General features: G+C 37.5%; 1 protein-coding gene across 3 annotated transcripts; it reads right to left on the reverse strand.

The window, feature by feature from the left end:
• Window positions 1-1,743: 1,743 nt before the first annotated feature.
• LOC146168415 (unconventional myosin-Ic-like) lies at window positions 1,744-23,622 on the reverse strand. Of its 3 annotated transcripts, XM_083389242.1 has the most exons (24): window positions 23,542-23,622; window positions 21,984-22,031; window positions 16,257-16,409; window positions 15,758-15,873; window positions 14,408-14,606; window positions 13,442-13,576; window positions 12,882-13,007; window positions 12,677-12,775; window positions 12,055-12,168; window positions 11,651-11,842; window positions 11,107-11,280; window positions 10,491-10,663; window positions 10,111-10,205; window positions 9,889-9,997; window positions 9,311-9,435; window positions 9,109-9,226; window positions 5,205-5,376; window positions 4,706-4,878; window positions 4,185-4,344; window positions 3,653-3,830; window positions 3,162-3,359; window positions 2,847-3,015; window positions 2,548-2,647; window positions 1,744-2,427 (listed from the first exon to the last, which is right to left on the reverse strand). In XM_083389242.1, the coding sequence occupies exons 2-24, from the start codon at window positions 22,014-22,016 to the stop codon at window positions 2,410-2,412; spliced, it is 3,129 nt and encodes a 1,042-aa protein (XP_083245368.1). In that variant the 5' UTR covers window positions 22,017-22,031; window positions 23,542-23,622; the 3' UTR covers window positions 1,744-2,409. The 3 variants fall into 3 exon arrangements, with proteins under 3 accessions (XP_083245368.1, XP_083245369.1, XP_083245370.1); XM_083389243.1 differs by lacking the exon at window positions 21,984-22,031 and having other exon boundaries at window positions 23,542-23,619; XM_083389244.1 differs by lacking the exons at window positions 21,984-22,031; window positions 23,542-23,622 and adding an exon at window positions 16,680-17,859.

The following is a 23,622-nucleotide window of genomic DNA, read 5'->3' on the forward strand; positions in this document are numbered from 1 at the left end:
GCCTTATTGTCAACAATCCATTATTTTTAGAATCGGACGCCAGTTACGTCGCAATGTAGATCGAAGCGCTTTTGTTCAAGCCATATTGGGACAAAAATATTATTTCCGTCTATAAGAGTCGAGAGAAAAAGGTTTAGACCACGCCTTGTTGTCACGTGATTTATTATTGAAAATCGTAAGAATATCTACGTCAATATTTCCTGTGCATTTTAGAAATATTTTCGCCAATAAGTATAGTCGCATAATCGAATAAAAAAACAGTATCACCCAGTACTGCCTAGTGCAGAGATAGAGGCTTTTATAGCTTCTACTCAGACAGCAAAATTGACTGTTCATGTATCTGAACTAAAGGAAAGAATTGGACCTGAATGGCCTCACGAAGACAGGCCATCTCAAATCTTGTAGGAGTGTGGTCGATTCATCTTGGCAATTATATAAATGAAGACTCATTAATCGGACCCGCACCCCACAGGTTCAAGGATAAATAAGCGATTTTGAAGGCCGGACCAGTTTTGGCCTAGCCGGACCTGTTTTAGCGGCAGTTTCAACGCCAAAATTGATCCGACCGGATCAGTTTTGACCCCGGACCAAATTCCGCGTTACAGGACATCCCTGCTTTTTACCTTATCTATTGATCTGTCCACTTGCTGCTTTTAAAGCTCAGTGTAGTTGGTGTCTATAACCGAGCGTCTATGCTGTTAGCGGAGTGGTTCCAAACCGGGGTGCTGCGTCATTCTTGGGTGCCATTTCCCATGCTCATTGGTGCCGGGATATATTTAGTAGTCTGATTTGTGCTCAATTTGTACCCCTTATAGTTATACAACCCTCAGTGTACGAATAGAGTATAATAAACTAAACTATATTTTCCCACATTGTGTAGAGTTGATGTTGCTTGTTTCAGTTCTGTTTAGTGCGACATTATAGTGAATAACCGAACAAAAATTCGAATAGGGTTACTGCAATCCATAGAAGATTGGGAAGTGCACAGGATAATCTGATCTGACCACACTATTCCAGAAGACGGTATTAAATCCTTCCGGGTTAACCAATATTATTACTTCATTGAAAATGGTCTCGTGGTTCCGGCTATCTACTTGTAGCTGGCTAACGTATTCTGGTTTTAATTTTACCCTGATGGAATCAGCTGATATTTGCTGCCGAAACGTTGGTTTATAATTTCGTTTACACCAAAAAGCGATTTCCATCTATATAGAGCAATTTCAATCACAGGACTATTAATATCACTTTACACAAAGATATACAGGGTGTCCATAAAGTCTCTTTACAATTTAAAAAATTATTAAAAAGTGAAATGATGAGATATCGCAATGAGGTTTGTTTTATGTTAATCAGTATTTCATGAAGTTTTTATTGACACTACATTTATTGTTTCAGACAAAATTTCGAAATTAACCGTTTAGATGTGCTTCGTGCAACTAAAGGTGCCCATATAGAAGTGTATAAAATAAAGTAATGATATTTTTAATTAAATGTTGATTAAATGTTTAGAAGTGTATTTAATGTGTCAATAAAAACTTCATGAAATACTAATTAACATAAAACAAAAAAAAATGTAGTTTATCATGGCATGGCCTCCAACTCGCTGGTTCGACCCTCAGGGCCAACACAAATCGGAATAAAAAAATACCTCCGTTACTCGAAAATATTTTAAAACCTTTCCATCACCAGTAAATGATATACAGTGGCATGTTACAAAAGAACAAAATTCACCGTCAAACGAAACACAGTTTAGTTAGTTGTTTATTCATTGGTTAAATCGCAGCAAACAAGCTTTCCCACAAGCGAATGATTGTCCGAAAGCCGACGGAATTAAAAAGCTACGCAAAACTTTTAAAACAACAAAAACCGCGGTAGCGAATTACTTGTCAATGTCGACTGATTGCGGGAAACAGTAAGTAAAAAATTACACTAAACATACGGTAAAAACACTAGAAGCATATCGCGCTTAGCTTATACAGTTAGGACTGTTAATTAATTTATAGTACAAAGCTTAGGATAGTTTGAGTCGTATTGCAATTTTACTACACTTAAGTTCTTACGATACTTTGGCGGCAAACAAAATTGATTTGGACTGCGACGAAACACTTTAGCAAAATAGTAACTGCTAAGGATAATAATCTTTTTCTGTGGCGAACATGCAACGCTGGTAATGGCACAAGGTGTACAAATCCTTTGATCTAGTCTAGACTGACATGGGCGGATAGAGTGATCACTGAATTAGTGCTGAAAAGGGCGCCTGGATAAAAAAGTGCAACAAATGGATAGGCGATTTTCTTTGTACAAAATATAGATATTAAAAAGGTTTTGCCGCTTGCGGAGCATGCTGCTACAGGGTTGATACCATCGGTACTTGTTGGGCATCGGACAATATTTTTTGCGTAAATTGTCTTATCGTCCTGGCGCGACCTGAAATGAATTTTACAAACGCGTTGCAGCCAGAAACTGATTAAAGAAAAATTGCTCTAAAATCATACAACTTATATTTTACAGTATAAATTTCGTAGTATATAACGTAAAAATGCTCACCACAACTAGAGAGCCTTGCTTAGACTTGGCCACCGATGGTTGGTCACCGGCATGAAACTCTATCGTACCTTGTTTTCCGCCGGACATGTTGTGTAATATGCTATCAAAACATGGAAAGTTATTGTAATCAAAACCAGGAGGGTTCACGACCAACAGACTTCTCAAAAGTCATGAAGGGTTGAATACAAGGAGTCAAGTAAGTTTACATTAATATGCTGAACAAAAAAGTTTCTGAACAACTATCTACCAATATGGATGGATTTTAGACAAGTGCAGCCTAAGAAATCAATTTTTCTAACCTGCCATTTTCGACAACTTTGACATCCTTGGACTTTTGCGCAATGCTCGCCAATTTGGTGACGGTTTCGATTACGAAAGCGCTTTGCACAATTGCGTCACCTTTCTCTTTTTGTTCTGACGGCGCGTGCAGAACAAACACGTGATCACCAAGACTGCTCGTCGAAATACCTACCAACATAAAAATAAATAATTTATCAAGGAAACTAAAAAAGACCACAAAAAAAAAGATTTCAAAACTAAACACACTTAATTCAGAAGACTGACGGACAATAATTGTTTAATTTGTTTTGAATACAGTGATTAGGGACGGATACCTTTCAAGGCAGAATGAGGAATCTTCTGTTTAAGTTTTCCATCCTTGCTGTCAAACAGATAGGTCGCGTTTGATCCCACCACCAGGGTGCGCTGTCGCGCGTGGTAACCATGGCGATCGTACTTCGTCACTGTGCAGCAGTAGAGAGCGCGTTCGCCGGGATCCATCACTTGCTGCATTTTTGGTTTGAGTTGGTCAACTGAAATACATAATTGTTGATTCTGCAAGTGGTGAGATCATTTGATAAACGACCAAAACACGTAAAACCTTGCTTCCCCTGAAATTGATCCGTTTGCTGAAATTGTACAGACCTTTGGCTACATTTTTTGATAACCTTTATGGTAATTCTCATAATTTTCTTCTCACAATACCTTGTGCGAACGATAGGTTAGTTCCGATACCCACTATAGAGCTTCACAGAACGCCGTCGAATGGACGTAACCTTACAGGCAGCGTTAACAAAGCAGTTGAAGATATAAAAAAGGTCAGTACCTTGGCGCTTATCTTGGAATGGCTGCGAAACACTTTCCTCGTAACCACGCTTCTTTGCCCGGAAAATGTTGCTGGCGAGCACCTTTTCTTCCATGATCGCTTTTCGCTCTGGAGTAATGGCCTTTACGTACTTTAGCGTCATGTTACGCATGTTGAGCGATTGAAGTTTAGAACCAACCTGCGAAACGAAAATACGCACGTAAAAATATTTTAAGTTTAGGATTAGAAATATCGCAGCACCTTATGCCAACGAATAGGACGATAACGTGTCAACGATTGAATTTACAGTCACAGATTGTATAGTATATAGGGAAAGCAATTAAAATAACTTTGTATAAAAATACTTTAGTTATCTCCGAATGATAGTTACGTACATTTGTCGTGATTAACCTAGTGCTGAAAGTACATGTGAACAGGAGTAAAACAGTTTAAAAGCAGAAAACCAGCGAATCTATTGTGTGACTTCCTTTTTATTTAAAAAACTCGTGCCAAAATATTAGTTACAAGCAAGTCTGACTAACAACTAACGTACATCGATGAGGGCGGCAGGCGGTTTGGGCCAGGACTTGTCGAGCACCGACTTGGGCAGCTTGTCCTTGCAACTCTGCAGGTACGAGATCCTGACATAGTCGAGAAAGTGGGCGTTCTCGGCACAGCGCGGCTTGTTGCGGGAGATGAAGCCCAAGATGAACCTGCGTTGACGCAAAATCGTATAAAGGGGGATATCGTACAAGGACTAAGCAAGTGGCCTTTTTAGAAGTTACATGCGGTGTCCGATCTACGGAGACTATAGTGTTAAGTACTATTTTTATTTGTAGGTACAAACATTAAATTTAATAAGTGAAGTCGGATACTTAGAAGAAGAATAATCGCATCGTACTTTACAGCTTTCCCTTTGTCTATCATCTAAAAAACAATTCGCTATCTTATCTTATCTTATTTGAAGAGATAACATTCTCTGTTGTTCCCAAACCTTTTGCGGGTTTGGGAATTAACGCGTCGGAACAGTTAGATAACACACACAAACAACGAAAAGGACAACCGAAAACGTACTTCCTGATATCTACGGTGGCCTTCTTTCGCTTTTCCTTCAGTCGCTGCGCGGCCACCCTCCTCCAATGAGAAGTGAGCAGTGTGACGGCGGATCGCATGCGCTGGAACCTGCGCCACTGCGCCCACCCGCGGAAAGACGACTGGATCTGCGTCGCGAGCTCGTGCTTACGAATCTGCGCAAAGCAAACGTCGTAAGGTTGGCTGGTATTTTTATTGCCTTTGGTTAAACGGCAAAACGAAGGTACAGAACGGGACTATTTTTGGTAAGCGACGATTGTTTGCATAAGAAAAACAAGTTAAAATACAGATCGCAGAAGCGGTCAAACGGATTTTAGCAAAAACACCTTAGTACGATTAAAAGGTTTGTTTCTTGTCTGTTTTAAAGATAGCGGCCTTAGCCACAGACAGAACACAAGGTTTTAGAAAAAATCCACAGCTTTAAAATATTTTAAAGTTACTATAAATATTCGATGTTGCGAATACTGTAATGAAACACTACCTGGAAAGCGTCTTCAGTTGCAAAGAGCGTTCGCGGGAAGCGAATGAAAATCTTGGTTTTGCCGAGTCGGTAGTCGTCGTCGTCGTAGTCGATGTGCTTGCACAAAAGTGCCACGCCCTCTTTTGCCGGCCCATCCCAATTCGGCCACGTTTGCGGACACAAACTTTTGTACCTGGAAAGATACACAACCGATACCTTTAGCACAAAAAACAAACAAGTTTTAGATTTTTATTTAGGATTCGACGCCTCGCATGGTTGTCGTCGGCAGTTCTTCATAAATCATTATCTATTTGAAATTGGCATCATCATTTAGTTTTCTTAACGAATTTAAATAACTAAATGTTGAGTGCCAACAACGTGGCGGTAGTTACGGGTCCTATTTCACATAACATACACATTGCACACAATGCATATCTGATGTTTCACTCTGTATTCTATGGTTTAAAACAGTGGTCGGCAAACTGTGGGCCGCAGAGCCATTATTAGTGGGCCGCGAGCTAGTTTTTAGTATCTTAGTTTTATCATGTATTCGTGGGCCGCTTGATAGCCGTACGGCGTACGCGTACGTTCATTGCATCTGTATTTTAAAAGATGGAAATTTGGTATTGTCTCAGCGTGGTTCAGGCACACATGCCAAATGTGGCACTAAGACTGCCTTTCAAACTATATTTTTTGCCAACTTTAACTATATAAACGCATATTCGCGCGTATAGTCTTCATTTTATGGTAATTTTTACATAATGGCGTGACAGTGTTTTCGGCATCATGGCGCCGTGTAATATTTCACCATTTGGTGTCAAAAGCGTAACGATATGTGGACTTATACTCCCTACAAAATGCAAGTTCTACCAAAATATATCTAGTTAATGTAATTTTCTATTAAACATTGTAATCTGGCTATTGTAGATTATAACTTGAGTAACATTTATCAAAAAAAAAATATTTTACGTAATATATGCTTTTTACGTTTCGTGCGAACTTTTACGTGATTGCTAGATGATATAGACCAGTGGTTTTCAAACTTTTTTGAGCGCGACCCAAATCTGAGTTTTATGAACATCTCACGACCCAAGCCTCAAACATCAAAAAATATATTTTTTCTAACATGCATGAAATAGAAAAAGACACAGACAACTAGATGTAGTAGTCTACACAGTTCTATGAAACAATGATTTATTATTACAAACAAAGGATTGATTTTAACTTTTAACAATAATACCCGCAACTTTTAATGACCTAGTTCAAGGATGGCGAACCTTTTCATTCCGCGGGTCACAAACACGACTTTTTTCCTTACTAAATGCACAAGTAATTCATATATTTAATTATATGCTACTTTTTGGACAATATTCAAATTTTGATTCACACAAATATTACTAATCTAAATAGTTACCAAATGCTGCAACATTTTTTATGGGATTACAGGAGTTCAGCAGAAAGTTTTTAGCATGGTTTATTGGTTTAACCAGGGTTTTCAGAATTTTTAGTCTGCGAGCCCTTCAAGGATCGCCACCGTTTTACAGCGATTAACGAAACTATTTTAGATATCTGCTTTTCGGCACGCATTTGTTGAAGTGCAGTTAATGTAGTAGGCCTACTCGTCACACCTAAAACACTTTTGCACAACCAACAGATTGGGAAGCCCTGATTTAAACAAAATAGTGCTATCTAACAAAGAATTGTTTTTTACATTTATCCTTTTCTGAAAATGATTGATAACATTTCGGTGTTTCTAGAGAGGCAAGTGGGTCATTAAAAATCTGTGGTCAGAGGTTCGCCTCCCCGACCTAGTTGAAAAAAAACGAACCTACAGCTTGCATCAAAAGAAACGAGCCTATATCTCGCTTTAAAAGAAACGAAACTATAGCTCGCATCATAAGAAACGAACCTATAGCTTGCATCAAAACAAACGAGCCTATAGCTCGCTTTAAAAGAAACGAACCTATAGCTCGTATCGAAAGAAACGAACCTATTCCTATAGCTCGCATCAGAAGAAACGAACCTATTCCTATAGCTCACATCGAAATAAACGAACCTATAGCTCGCATCAAAAGAAACGAAACTATAGCTCGCATCAAAATAAACGAAACTATAGCTCGCATCAAAATAAACGAAACTATAGCTCGCATCAAAAGAAACGAAACTATAGCTCGCATCAAAAGAAACGAACCCTCACCCTAACTCAAACACTGTTCGGCAATTTAATAATTGTTTGAACGCTGTGGTAGGGTTCTAGGCCAGTGCCGAATGATCTTCTAAAAAAAGTAATAAAGTATCTGTCCGGCTACCGCTTACACCAGTCTTAGCAGCTACTGTTAGCTGGCTGCCATCAAACCGTTCAGAAAATCACTTAAGATGCAATAATCCAGGTTGCCACATGAAATACTTATGATACAATATTTCGGTCATGATTAAATTGAAAATACTTGAAAATTAAAACTAAAAAAGTTAGTTTGCGCAGGATAGACTATATGTTTTGATATAGACTATATCAAAACATTAGTACTAATGTTTTATGAAATAAATATATACGTCTAAGGTAAAAATGGACTCCAGCCATAATAGCAAGATAAGAACAACACCAACGTCAGAATAAAACACAATTTGGAATAAGTTTAAAATGGGACTAATACCAATGGCATTAGTACCGTCTAAATCGGAAAAGTCCTAAATACGCCGGAATAAGACCTAAAACCTCAGAATCAGGCCTAAACATTAATTTAATTAATCCCAAACCCCACCCCTAACTCCCCTAATAATTTCAACACTAACCCATTTTCTAACCCCACCCATTACTGACCAATAACCCCAAACAGGACCAAAAGTCCTGTGCCAAAACAGCGGCGCCCTAGCGGCGCCGGTCAGACTAGGGCGTCCAAACCGTGATACCAACACGGCCAACGCCAGATCGATGCCCCCCGATCATCCCATACCCTCTACCCACAGGTTCGGGCGTTATTATGGCCATTTAGGCCTTCTTCCGGTGAATTTAGGCTTTATTCCGATAAATTTAGTCCATATTCCGATGAATTGAGGCCTTATTCCGATGAATTTAGGACAAATTTCGATTAATTTAGGCCTTATTCCGATAAATTTAGGCCTTATTCCGGTGAATTTAGGACTAATTCCGATAAATTTAGGCCTTAGTTCGATGAATTTAGAACTTATTCCGATGAATTTGGGACTTATTCCGACAGATTTAGGTCTTATTCAGACGATTTTGATCTTAAGCTGTACTGGATATTACTGCGTATTTGACTGTATTATGTCGTTGGTCTTAATACTATACTTTTATAGATTTCTCTGCATTAGGTATTGTTGCTTTTTAGGTTTTTGTGTGTGTTCCCGTAAAAATGTTTTGTGTGTTTCGCGCGATACACTTGGTTTAACTGCATAATACCACACCGGACTCACAACTTTACAGTCAAATTTCTGTTAAATTATCCTATAAAAGCCGTTATTTCAAACAATGTTCGAATCCTTCTACGTGCTATATGCGCCACGTATTCTTTTAATTGAAGCTTTGCCAATTTAAAACAAATAAACCCGATTTTTTTTCGCGATATGCGCAACTAAACTGCATTTAACTGCATTTTAGCTTCATATTTGCGTACGAGTTCATTCGAGAACAACAGGTGTTTCCAAAAACAATTGTTTTATGACGCAACTTTGTGACGTCATTCTAATGCCAACTCCAAACAAATATCCTGAATTCGCCACTGTTTTACGTAGTGGACCGGGAATAGCTTTGAAAAGAATACTTTGGCCGGCGACAAAAAAAGTTTTGCCTACTATTTAAAACATACTTTTATTGAAATACAGAGATTTACAGCAACATTGTGTTAATGTTTTTGAGTTAAAGATACACCCATTGTATATGTAAAAAGTGTAAAGCAATGCTCACCTTTTTAGAAACACCTCATAGGTCCTTCGATAAGCGAATCCGGCTCTCCTCACGCGAAGGTTCTCCATCAAACCAAGATATTGCACTTGATGACGTACGAGGTTTTCATCAAAACGATCTGCGTTAAAATCGTTACGCTGTTTCAAAGCCAGTTTTAAACTGAATAGTAAGTATGTCAAATTCGGGTTGCCATTATAATTACCTGGCATCTTTACATCGTTAGGTTTGATACATCTAACGTAAGACGGTTCCTTGGACATGAGAATATCCATAAGTTTATTGAGACTGGATCGAAACTGGCTTCCGACTGTGTCGGGACGCTTCATACTGAGGTAAACATAAACAGTGACATGCATAGAATAATAAAATATTGTACACTATAGGAATACTATAAGACTGTTGTTAAAATAAGTCAGCGATTTATACCTTGAAAAGTAAATTTATTAAAAAATATTAGGTTTACAACTGGAGTTAAGTTAAAAACAAGTATTTGATCGGATCGCGATATTTTTCGTCAAAAATATCGAGTATCGGTATCAGGATAAAATATTAAGTATCGGTCGGACATTAATACCTGAAATAATTAAACAAATAAACAATAATTTAATAATAAAACGATTTATTTTACCTTTGTAATAAGTTTTATAGCAGAATAGAGCGAAAGTCTTATTATAAAACCCTAATTGTAATTCCAGCAGATTAATTAAATTAGTTTTAAAGTTTTATTGAGTGGGTCAGCTCTGAATACTTCTAAAGCAAACGCATAAGTTGTGCTTTTACTTTGCGAGTTCCGATTTAGGGAAAACGTCTTTGATAACTTCGTTGGTTGCGTTCGACATTGTCTCCTTGAGATCCCGATAAAGCAGATCGTTATTCTTGTCCAGAAACCCTGCAAATAATTTTCATGTAAAGATACCCGCAATGCATCAAACAGATCCAAGTTGTACAATGAAATCTGCAAAAATTAATCACGAAAGGTAAAGTTTTTAACCCCGCACTCACCATCAATGGAGTATGTAACATCTCCAGCATAATGTAGCAATCGAAATTCTTCGTAACCAATTGTCTTGCGCATCTTTGAATCTCCCAGCCGATGTCTGTAAAAAGTTTAAACTGTCAGAAGCTAAATGCCATAAATTATCAGAGTATTACACTTTACCGACAGCAATGACTTTAAAGCAACTTATCTACATGTGGGTGCAAGACGAGGGTGCCTGACGAACGATCGCATTTTACAGTAGCTAAACGAAAGTAGTTCTGTATTTATACAAATAACTTTAAAAAAAATGTATTTATTGTTAACGTAATTAAAAGCTTTTCTTTCCAGTAACCAGCCCTGTTGTGTTAATTTTCATACACGTTTAAATTCCGGTTTAACTCACGTCACAAAGCGCTCGTGCTGACCGACCGTGTCTTCCAGCTTCTTCAGAAAAGTCTTGTCGTTTGCCTCCCCCGGCCGGAGACACTCCTCGTCCAGTATGTCGATAATACCCTGGTGCCTCTCCTCCACAAGATCGCAAATGATCTTGTTGTTGAAATACTCGACCGGTACCCACTAAATAAAAGACGTAAAAACTCAGTTACTATCGGCTTAAACAATCTCATTTAAACGATTTAAATGTAATAAGAATATAAAAGGCCATACAAAAGTAGGAATCATTTTGAACGTTTGGAATAACTCTTTATTTATTTTCAACATAGCTATGTTATTCGAAACGTTTAAAATGATACCTACTTCTGTATGGGCTTTGATATTCTTATTACGTCTTACTACAACCTCCAACCATTATGCTCCAAAGATTTAAATGTAATAATGCCGTAAGTGCAAATGTAATGCCGAAAGTGTATTGTTACTTTTACTGTAAGGAGAAAAAAATCTGATCGATATTTTTAAGCACTTAACAGGTTTAACCTAACGTTTTTGGTTTTGATCTACAATAGTAAGCAAGCAACGGAAATTAGTCGTGGGCAATCGGTCAGCCAACCGCCCTTTATCACCTCAATTCCCTCAGCTCTGTACTCTTCCTGTTCCTGCTTGAGGGTGAGTTGGATGAAGAGCTGCTGGAGCTTCTCGTTGCAGAAGTTGATGCAGAACTGTTCGAAGCTGTTCGTCTGGAAAATCTCGAAGCCGTATATGTCCAAGAGTCCGATCAGATTCCTCCGCTTCAAGTCCTAAGCGCGAAACGATGTATATATTTTAAAAGTGTGTTTCGATTTGCGGCAAAAAAATTGCGAGTTAATAAAACCAAAACGTGCCATAATAAATTTAACAAAAATTTACAAGTAAATGCGCATGTAGCTAGTATAGGAAACCTAAGGGATTGTAAAGAACCTTTTTTTATTTTCTGAGTGAAAATAAAAACAAGAGCCCAAAAAAAGTTATTAAAAGCAACATACACAATATCGAAATATGTCTTATTTCACGTCTGTACGCAACAGAGATAAGGAAACTTACAGCGAAGGGGATTTCAATCGAAGTCGAAAAACACGCTGCAATCGGGAAAGTTATAAAAAGGAAAACAGATATATTCCTCATACTCACTTTGTTAGACAGGGATCCGTTGAGACCGGCAACGAGCCAGTTAAACATTCTGCCGTAGATCGCTTTTGCCAAGGCGTCTCTGGCGTACACTGCCTGGTCCAGGGCGAGAGGGGACAGCATCTTCTCTCGGTTTGCTTCGATCGTCCGATGCGTCAAGGACTTGATGAGCTGGTCGAGCGAGCAGCCGAGCAACTGTAAAGAAATAAATGTAAATTTGTACATTTTATGAACTGATGACATACTGTTGAATGCTGTGTAAATTCTATTAGCATTGTTTTCACGAGAAAAAATGTTGGTAAATATAAATATAATTTCAAACACAAAAATATTTGCTTGGTTTCAATTTAAGCCTAATGGTAATTACAAGACTTAGAACAAGCGTAGCTAATACTAGATTTACTTACAATAGATACTTTCTGTGCGACGTGTTCGTTCTCCACCACGGCGTGTCCGTGCTCATCGACCTTGAAGGTCACATTGCCCAGATGAAGGACACTTGCCACGATCTCAAACAAGTTCTGTCAAAGATGTCAACAAAATTAAAAAACAGAACAAGTTGACATTTCTAGCGATATAGATTAGGGGTGTACAACACGCGGCACGCGTGCCAAACGTGGCATGCGACCTAATAAAAAATGGCACGCAAGAACCAAATTCAGCTCACCGACAGATACTTAGATGCAGTAATGCGCACTGCTGCTACTCAGCTGGCCTGAATGTTTTGCGGGATTTATTTAAGATTTTTATTTTTTTTTATTTTATGTTTTTCATGTGCAAACAAACGTTTTTATTATTTGTAAAAAAGCGCTTTTAATATTACAAAGGATTAGTTACTAAACTTTTGCACGGGAAGAAGTTATAAGGTAAAAATTGGCACGCTGGCATGTTTGAGTTGGACACCCCTGATATAGATGTATTGGTAATATACAGAAACGGTTAGCTCCCGATATTCGATTACTCGAGTTTAATTTTCACAGTAAAACTAAGGATTTAAATAAGAAGTGAGACACCTGAGAACAAACTTACGTGGACTCGATCTTGGGGAATATCCAGAACTTTGAACGCTTTCTGAATCGCCTCGAAGTCTCTGCGATCGTTGATTGACGAAACCTTTGCGCATTTTCCCTGCGTAACAACAACTTTATGGTACTAATCTTAATGCTTATTGGAAGAAGATGTGTATAAACGCCTAAAAATTCACACGGTGATTTTACCGATGGCGAACAATTACCTGGTTGCTGTAGTAGTAGGAGTCCGGTGACTTTTCGAGGCACAACTTGCGCAGTAGTGTTTCGTCCGACCCCTCGATCAACTGGTAGAATATGTGGAAGTTCCTCTCTCCAGCTGCTTGGTGAACCTACAAAAACGTTTTTTCTTACTGTCCGATATCGCCTAAGATATTTAGTTATGCAATGGTTTCCCAGTTTAATTAGGGCCGTTTTTTTAAGGGTTTAAAAAATATATTATGTTATTTGTTTCGAACACAAATACTTTGTACGCAATAAGCCTCTAATGCTAATTACCTCGTTGGCGAGAATCAATTATTTACTTTGCTTATGTCGCCGCTAATTGTCGGATGCATTCCCTATTATTTATTCATGATCGGGTAAACAGAACAAAAATCGACAAAACAAGACAATAGTGGTTTTCGGATTTTAAAGTGTGCGAAACAATTCACTTTACAAATCTAATGGTTACTAAATTTTAAGACACAAATCAAGGCTGAACTAAAACATGAAGGCCGAATGATATGCCGAGCATTTAATCGCTATGAGCTCGTGTAAGACTTACCACTCTCGATTTTTCGAGAAGATAATTGAGGATGTGACCACCCACTGGCGCCCCCTTGTAGTCAAACTGCACGTCCATGTATTTACCGAAGCGTGACGAGTTGTCGTTCCGGTGAGTCTTCGCGTTACCGAAAGCCTGTCGACCATTTGTGGAGATATTGTTAGTTGTTGTTCAATTTAAACAACATTAATCGCAACGTTAACAAATATTATTCCAAGACACCGACGCATTAACAGTTACACTTGAAATCAGCTGTTCCCGAGGGAAAACCGTAGAAAAAGGAAAATTGGTTAACGTTAAATATGTGCCAACAAAACAGTGCAAGTGATATGGGATAACGATGGGAGGTAGCCATTACAAGGAAAATGCACAGGAGCGATTTTGGGGAGTTTAAAACAGTAATGAGGCATGCTAGCTGAGAAAACAAGCCGCAAAACTATAAAGCACAAGGGAAAATTCCGATCGATAATTTGCCTTAAAAGTAAAGGTATTTAATCGATAAACAGTAATCAAATATCCTCGTGATCGCAAATAGGTGTTATTTTTTTAATCAAATGACTTAAATACAAATGACGTCGCAGCAACTATTGTTTGCATGTACAATTAACATTAAACGATTAAAATCGCCTCGGTGAGTTGGGGCCCAACAAGCGTGCTGCAGTCCCACAATAAATTAGGTCCGAGGTCCAACTTTTTTTCTTCAAATGTTTATTATTATAAAAAAAAGTGATTTATTGACCTCAATGTTTGGTTGTCTTCCTACGTTCGTATTGCTTTCCTCCAAATGTCTGAGTATTTACATTATTCAAAACAAAAACGGGTATATTCGGATATCCAACATTGAAATATTCGCCCAGACCTGGTTACCGTGCTTTTAGACAACCCATAATGCGGGAACAAAAAGGAGAGATAGACAAAGCTTATGGACAGAAAGATTTTTCTGTTCGATCACACGGAAAAGCTTACTTCCAGCACGGGATTCGACTGCAGCAGCTGGCTCTTGATATGTTGCACTTGGTCGTTGGAGGTACTACACACGCTTAGGTACTGCAGAATGTACTTGGACGCCTCGGTTTTGCCTGCGCCCGACTCGCCCGAGATCAAGATGCACTGGTCACGTGACTCGTTCCGCATCGATCGGTACACGTTGTCGGCGATGGCGTAACTGGGGATGAATATATTGGAAACTTACTTTGCTTGATAACGACGTTGACAGAGATTGGCGCGCACTTGGCTTGTTTGCTTTTGTGCGTTTTTGTCGGCATCAACCTCGAGAACAGACCTGGGCAAAGTACGAACTAGCCCGCCAAGTCGGCTTTTGTTTATCACAGGGATGCTCAACAATTTCCGTTAAATATGACGTCACGAAATGTCCGAAGTAGCGATTTTAGGGGCGCCCGCCAATTTTTTATTTATCTATACTCATTTTATTATTTTTTCGGCATTTGGGCTCCTTTTATTTATGTTTTGTACTTTTTACGACCGATTCGGGCTATGTTTAGTAAGAACCATCTGGTACCGTTGATTGGATAAACAATAAAAAGGATCCCGCTTCCCCGAAGTATTTCTCTAACACAATGGCTTTGTAATAAAAGAAAGTCTAGCGCCGGAACTAAGTAGATTGCTGTTTGCGCGAATCTATATTGTTTTTACTGTATACCATTTGCATTGTGTATCCCAACTTTTGAAACAAGTTAAGTGCAAAATGTGCAATATATTACTTTTCTTTTACATGCAGCCTGACAGCTGTAGACTCAATTGCCCTCACAACAGCTTTGTAAAGGCATCTTGATGAAAAAAACAATATATCAAGACCAGCAATGTACATTCTGAGCCCAATCAGTTATGTCTCAAGTTAAAGTTTTTTAGCTAATTTAACGTATTTTTTTCGATTAAGAAATCATCTTTTTTACTTTTATGTTATCTAGCTGATATGTATCGAACCTAAGAATTTTCAGTGATTGTACATTTTCGGAAATTGAAATGAGGCATATCTATTGCACTACATTTTTTAAATCACAATCAAACAACCTAACACTTCTTCTTAGCAGTTCATAATTTTGGTTTCTGATAAAATCAACTTCGAGTTACATCTAGACGCGATACTTTGATTGAATAGACGGAAGACGCGGGAACCTTTTAAATTATGTATGAACCGCTTCTACATGTGCGCACAAATAATTTTGCATGGCGCTAAACAAACGAACGAGATACAGGAGTAAAATACGACACATTTACGCTCAACAACGTTCGCAGTATGGACCACGAGTTTGTTTGGGTGATTTCTAACCATGTTGGTTCAACTAGTTAACTTACACGTGAGGCGGCATCTCGTAGAAGTTAACGCCTTGATACTTATCCATGTTGTATTTGTTGTAGATGGATAGCTGCTGATAAGGATTTACTGACACCAACACAGAGCCGATGTATGTCTGTTGGTTGTAAATTGACATTTGATTAAGTTGTGGCAAATGTTGAGAAAAAGAACATTACACAGTTTATATTTCAAATATTTTTTACGGGTTGGCTGTTAAACCAATGTAAACGGAAGTTTATAGACTGTATGGACATGTCATAGCTGTAGATGAAAAGTACATCCTAAATGAGTTAACAATTAATCATCAAACGCACGAAACGTCAGGCCGTATCCAAATGGTTTAAAAATGTTTTACACTAAACATAAAGGGAACGTCATTATACAAATTTTGCTTATTATCATCGCCGATTTTAAGGCCTTGGAACAAATCAGTTAGGCGAACAACAGCTTGTAAAAGGGATATATCACTTTGTTAGACGAATATCTATTCAGACTCACATATATGTGTTTTTCCTTAGTCCTTTTCTTGAGATTGTTGATAAAGGCATTCTCGCTCGTAAAATCTTCAAGCAAAACAAAGTCTTGAACCCCGACCCTGTCGCGAGCGGTCAATGCGCCCTCCATCGTTGACACAGAGTATCTTTCACCACGCTAGAAAATACAAGTAAACTTGCACTTTAAGAGTAAAATCCGAGTAATTCGCGGAAACTACTTAGCAGAAACAGAACTACGCTCAGTTAAAAAACTAAGCGGAGCTGATATTTTTGCAATAATGATATACGAAATAAAAGCTGAGCGTGATACTACCCTGTCTGTGTCCAAATAATAGGGTTACCTAGCAATACTCCTACACTGAACGTTTCAACATACTAACATACGTTTGGAACATGAACAAACAATTTTATATTTCATTTCACTTACCTAAAAAACTATTCCAAGTCAATAACTAGTTGTTCAAAGCGTTTATTAAATGTTTAACATAAAAGCAAGAGTAAATCCCACAGCTAAAAAACACGCGTTGCAATAAATCAGTAAACCTTCCTACGTCATACAAAATTGACGAAAACCTGCTAGCATGAAACTGTACAGATGACAAGCACAGAAATACACCATGTGTGTTTAACCAAGAGTGGCACCGCGCGGTGTGATAACAAAACACTTGATACTTAAAAACGACCTACAGTTTAGTTACACAAACGACAACAGGGTTTAATAATCACGAGCCTAATTGAAACTGAAACTTGTCCAGTAAAATGTTATTCATGCGCCGAATGAATACTTAATACTGATTCTTATTTATCTGTAACACGTTATGTTATTGTGACCAACACCCTCGCCGCCTACACACATCACCAAATTAAAAGCATCGCTGTTACATTTACAGGCAAGCCAGTCCGTCATATCCGGAACATTCACAGAAAAAAACCTATGCAGTAGTTAATTCAACGTCAGCGCCAACAGCTTAAGTCGAAACAAAACCATATGTTTACAATATGATACGTGTCACCAAATAAGAAATATACAAAGATTATTTCCATGTATAAAAGTAGCTATGTATGACTGGAAGGTAAATATGCAGGAAAGTAGATTAAACAAATAAAATACAGAAAACAAAAGAGTGTTTGATTTGAAAACATTCAGCAGTTACCATTACCAACGACCAGGAACGCTACTTTATTTTTATTTGGTAATGGTCTGGATTATATCAACGGGTTAAGTCAACTACAAAAAAGAACCGCCAGCAGTAAACTTCCGGCAATTATCTCTGGTAATTACTGCTGGTCGTTACCGGGGTAAAAGCAAGCAGGAACAAAAATCCCGGAACAAAATGAACAAAAAAGGATTACGTGATTTTGACTTTAAAGCTCAAAATAAAACAACTAAAGCAAAGCTAAACCACAAATTTTAATCCAGGTCAATTACAAAACTTATCGGCATTCTTACTGTTTAAAGTACACGATGTTTATCAAGTTATCGTAGTACTATCACGTAGCAAAATTACAACAAGTTCAAACTTTCAATATGCCTATTTCGATAGTTCGATTCTGTTTCCTGTAAAATCATCAGCCAGAGTAAAAGGCACTGACGCGAACTTTCCAAATCAAACTTTTGAACCTAGTCATATGCATTCCAAACCATACTATCAATTCACATGTGCGTCGCACAGTCTGGCGGCCTTCTTCGTTATATGTGACGAGTTGCTGTAGCCCGAAGACATCGCGAAGCACGTGGTTTATGGTTTTGAGTATCATAACGTCAAGGCAAGGCAAATTTACCATATATCACCATCGGAAACACCGATCATGGATTGCGCCACGAGTTATATCACATACGGCTTGCCTTGCAAACAGCTGTCAATGTCACACAAGGCCACAGTAAGCTCTCCCACGCTGTGACTGAGTTGCCTATTTGCATCTATGCACCGAACCTGTCGCAGTACCAACTCCGAATAAAAAACATTGTGTTAAACACGAAAACAATCTGTATTAGACAATCCCTTTTTTGGACTTATTAATCAGCAACTTTATCCGCACCAAATTAGGCCGAAATGTGTGTACCACGCTACGCACGTCGAGCCGCCATTTAGAAGTCGCCTAAGGAACGCGTGGAGACACAGAGCTATTTATAGTAACAAGGCGAACGAGGCTAAATGCATTACAATAGAACTAGACTACTTTCTGCTTTAACATGATCTTAACAATTAAGTAAATGCAATTTTTTGAAAAATCTCTGTTATCGATAACGCTTTACTTTCTATGTTAAAATGAGCAAAAACAGATGCGGCGATGATTTTATTATAGCATAAAGATACAACCCTAGCTTTTGTACATACTATACGAGAAGATATGCTCCGCGTACCAAAAAATGGTCTCTTGGGATAAATATTTGATGTACCCTTTTAATAGTAATCCCTACTTCCCAAAGGAAAACATTTTTTGATTGAAATTATCTTTGCAACAATATTGACAGATTACTGTTTGAAAGGCACAGCAGCTTAGCTTGAAAGCCAACAGTCATATATACACGGCTAAACGTTTGGCGACTTATTATACTGAGGCTAACATTACTACGATAAAGACCGACTTTCAGTATCAATGCTTAAGCATTTCAAAGTGATCTCCAAACGGCCACGGAAATTGCTCAAAGAGAAAAACCTATTACAGAGCAAACAAATTAAGTCGCACAATGGCAAAGAACTGTATATTTACGGGGAGTGCGCTGGCCGAAGCAAATGTGCGACTATTGGCCTTGTCGTCTGTTGACCTACAGCTGATTATTAACTAAAAGTTTTCCCGCTTTTCTTTTCAGTTAAATCAACAAAGGATATTTCTTTTCCGTGATTTCATGTGGGTGTAGGCTTTTGCTCGTCTAATTTACAAACGTGGGTAGTAAAGTAGAAATTTAACAGTATATTGCTGGTGACAAAGCAATATGCGAATATAACTTATTAGTTTGAACTTGAAGCGGAACATCACGTCATTTGTAATACAAAGATGACGACACTGAAACAAGCTACAATGCTGTCCAATGCTCGTAATTTAAACACTGTCAAAAATTTACTCAATAAACATTGAAATGGTTCTCTTGATAAACTGAGTGTTGATTAAACAAATTACCTCATTGATTGCACATGGCCTTCGTCTAGCCTCATAAACCTGAATGAACAACGAAATCTGACTCAAGGGTTGCTGATTAACATGCAGCGGGGATGATACAGCTGTTAACAAACGTAAAATGCGTGCGAAAAAACGCCCTTTGGTTTGGTGTGAACGAAAGCGCATCACGATGCATTGAGGCGAGAAGTATTTTATTGGTTCATTTTGCCCAAACCGCATATGTTTTCTTACTGTTGAAAACGTGCAGGTAAACGTTTAACTGTAGAAATATTTAACGTTGCCGCAGTCATATTTTTAAATCGTAGGAAAGAAAAGTACAACTCTTTTAGTAGCCCTTATTCTTGCTAATAAATCCATACCCGACATTGGTAATGACTTAATGAGGAAACGTAATGTAATTTAGTCAATCGATAAATCGCATATGAAAAAAATGTCCTGAAATACCGAACAGGAAAATTGTAAAAAGAACGTTTTATGCTGCAATAAAACAACGTGGTGTTGCGAAAGAGATGGGATGAAGGATACACTTTGTTGTCCTGTGCTTGAATCATTGGGTCGCAAACAGCCTGATATATAGTTATTAGTTACTTGCATCCTATAATACAGGAAACAATTGAATAATTGGTACCCACTTTCGATTGCTTGGCGATAAGCTGTGTCAAGATTTACTATTTTTACCTACATATGTAAATAATATAACGCAGAGAACAGTTTGGCTGCCTCATATTTTAATGTTAAGTGTAAAATGAGATTTTTTAACGGAAATCTGATGTGGGTTAAATATATTCCCAAATATGCTTTCACACTGGGCTATAAATTATTGGGTATCATCTGAGAGACGTAACACAGTTCTATGGCCCATACTTGTAAGAATTCAGTTGACTTCAATTAACATCCTGCGAAACCTTAGTGTTACAGAAGCTTGGGTTCTCGATGTATAAGAAGTATTTTAAAAAAGTTTAATGAATTTTCTGGTGTAATTTTAAAACTAGTTGTAGAATTATTTCGTTACCAATTGTGTCACCGTTGTATTCTATGCCCAATACATTGCGTTTCAAGGGGTAGCACGTGTTAGCACGACAAAAATATGATGTTTTTCAACTTTTTATGGAAAAGCGCATTAACCTTTTTAACCTATCATGTTGGAGATAATCACGCATTTAAATGACGTCATAGGTTCTAATTAATACATTAACCCTCGAAAAGAAAACGTTGCTCAAGTTTATTTAGGAAAACAATATATTAAAACTCCTTCAACAAGATGTGAATTCATTTCTGAGAATATATTAACGTAAATGAATCAACCAGCGATTTTTAACCATTTTTACGTGGTGTCCCACTATCACCAAGGGTTTTTACCTTACAGCACACTTAGACCGGTAAACAATTATGGGGTTCACAAAAGGTTTTGCGGTAAAACAATTATCTAAAAGAACAAATACAATCATATTCCGTAATCGATTCGTTAACGATCTGACAAGCTTGTGAAATGCTTAGATTTGACCAGGGTGTAGCTTTAATTTCTCAAGCAAAAAATAAGATATCTCAGTCAAAAGAGTGCGGCACACCTAAAAGAGCTCGGGTTAAACAGACCGGTTGAGAAGCGCCGACTTAAACAAGGTCGTATTTATTCTGGTGTTGGTCAGTCTGGTTAGCAATTCGGGCCTCACCATATACAAACCTTGAATTAACAAGGTCAAACGGACACATCCAAATATCAAGAAGTCAGCGTTTAAACAAGATGACAATCGTAAGCAAATCGCCGAATTTACGACCAACGCAAAAATTGGCACAGCCCAAATGATAAATCAAAACCAGTCAAACGACGGCCAGGGACAACATACCATCTCGGCAAACACCGCTTAGCATAAAAATGACGACATCGTTCTGCATTGTTGGAATTCCTCGTACCGTAATGCACGAATGGTCGAACATACCTAACCGCCTGTAAATGAGTCCAGCGAAAGTATGTCATGCAGTTAAAAGCTTCTTTAGGTGACGTGCTTTAACTTTTTATCAAAACAGGTTAACTTAAAATGCTAAAAATATGCTTTGGAGTATGTTGCATTTGGAAGGCGATATTAATTATACATCTTTGCTATTCGTTGCCTAACCCACGATCGATAAACGCGACAATTAAATAAGACTTACAGACAAATATTTGAGGAAAATTATTACAAAGTAATTGAAAAAAAAAAATACAAATTTTATTACAACGCCTATTAGCGATTGTTAAAATCGCGAAACATCAAACAGCATATTATCTCTTTCAAAATCTAATATTAATATTTGTAGTGCATGTTGTTTTACCGTCGAGGCGTTTACATTCTAAGAAAAATGTGCGAAGTCGCTGCGCGTTGTGCGTTGACATATGGCGTTTAAAGTTACTAAATGCTGAAGATTTCACTGTCAAATCAGAATACTACACAAATCAAACGTTAACAAGCCCAACAAGTTACAACCATAAACGAGTCCCTTAACAGTAATATTTTAATGGAATTGCAAACTTACAAAAAGAGTACATTTATGACCATTTGACGTTTTATTACAAGTAAAAAGGCAAAGACGCGCGATTTGCACTTGGAACACCACTTTAATGTGAACTCACCTTGAATCCAGTGGCTGTTTCATCAGAAGACATGATTGTACTTCACCTCTGAACACGCACAAAAAATATGGTCTATGCAGGAATTTTTGCCTTGTGTCGATCGGCTACTACCACTACAACGCAACCAAGTCTACCCAATTCAATTAGTACATGCGTGTTAGTTAACAGACGGTGTTCAATCAAGCTACTTTTTATCAAACTGCTGCAATTGATCATGTACATCCTGGCGTTTTTCAGCGAAACGCCTAGGGGTGACACTCGCCGCCTAATTTCCTGGTCATATTTCAATCTCGCACTTGCGCAGACAAGTCGATTTATAATAGGGAACAGCTAGTGACATATAATGTTTTGATTGGTTTACTGCTACGTTAGATGTATTCGTTTCAATCTAATGTATCTAACTTGATAGCTATAGTAAAAAGCGAAGTATGCTAAAATAATACGCTAAACAGCCCAGGGAATAGCTCCTTTTATAGTTTAGTAACCCTACCCTAAATATAAAACAGACACTCTGTTTCTAAAAATATTAAAGTGAAGTCCTAAACATTAGATGTATAAGTTTTAGTAGATTTACTTGTCAACTAAAAATAACCTGATGCTCTTTTATTTCTCAAGTGAATACAATGCATTAGTATTAAAAAAATTGTTTTTATCTAGTTCTACATGTAAGTAGAAGACTACAATAATAAGTTAAAAAGTTGAATTTGATCTAGTTAATTCAAGTTGTACACTCATAACTGCAAGTTCTTAGTAATACTTTATTTCTCAATTTGGGTTGCACAATATCTTTGATGAACATACTTTTGGACTAAAGGCTTCGACAGGTGTGTTCATCTACTCTGTGGAAGTAATTTGAAACAAAACACTTTTATACTGTCTAAAATTGCTGCACCCATCGAAATGCTATCAAACCACACCCACATCACAAACAGATTTTAAAATTTACTGAGAATGTACTTTACAGCTACTCGCCAACTCCAGCAAACCTCAATATGTTTGTTTACCAAGTTGTAAAATAGTCAAACATATGTCAACACTAATATTACCGAACTACACGAATAGCAAGAGGCAGATATAAGTGTGTCAATAATGTTTTCCAACATATCCTTATTTGATCATTATTATTATATCATATGTAGGCCTACTCATGAGTGTATAGACATTATTATAAATATATATTCAAATACACAATTCAATAAAAACTAAAAGTGAAAATTCATAAATTAAGTTGGAGACAAATTATAGAATCATCTAGCTAATTGTTTACTTGATTGTTTTAATCCCAACATACAAATGGTGCTCAAGCATATCAAATTAAAAAATACCCAAGCTAATAGAATAGTGATTTTGGAATTATAACATGAAAATTCACAACGTGGTTGCAACATATATTACTATTTATGCACAGCAATGCCTAGTTTTCTACATAATACAACTATCAGCAAAACACACACAGCAATACAACCAAGTTTAAAGCAAATATCCAATTATAAACATAACTTAACACATGTCAATAAAAACATTAAACTACAAATTAGCTGAACTATTTCACACTTACCGTAAACAGGAATAAAAGTTGTTCAATTTATTTTTAACCAAAAAAACTCACACAATTACAAAACAAAAACGTTTAATTTCT

Source organism: Ascidiella aspersa, chromosome 1, assembly GCF_963924565.1.
Source record: "Ascidiella aspersa chromosome 1, kaAscAspe10.2, whole genome shotgun sequence".
Taxonomy (NCBI): Eukaryota; Metazoa; Chordata; class Ascidiacea; order Phlebobranchia; family Ascidiidae; genus Ascidiella; species Ascidiella aspersa.

Coding starts and splice junctions, on each gene's coding strand:
- LOC146168415 (XM_083389242.1), bottom strand. CDS start 22,016: ATGTCTTCTGATGAAACAGCCACTGGATTCAAG. Junction 11,281..11,650: donor ACGGATCCCTGTCTAACAAA/GTGAGTATGAGG, acceptor TTTCGCGCTTAG/GACTTGAAGCGGAGGAATCT. Junction 3,831..4,184: donor CGCCTGCCGCCCTCATCGAT/GTACGTTAGTTG, acceptor TTCGTTTCGCAG/GTTGGTTCTAAACTTCAATC.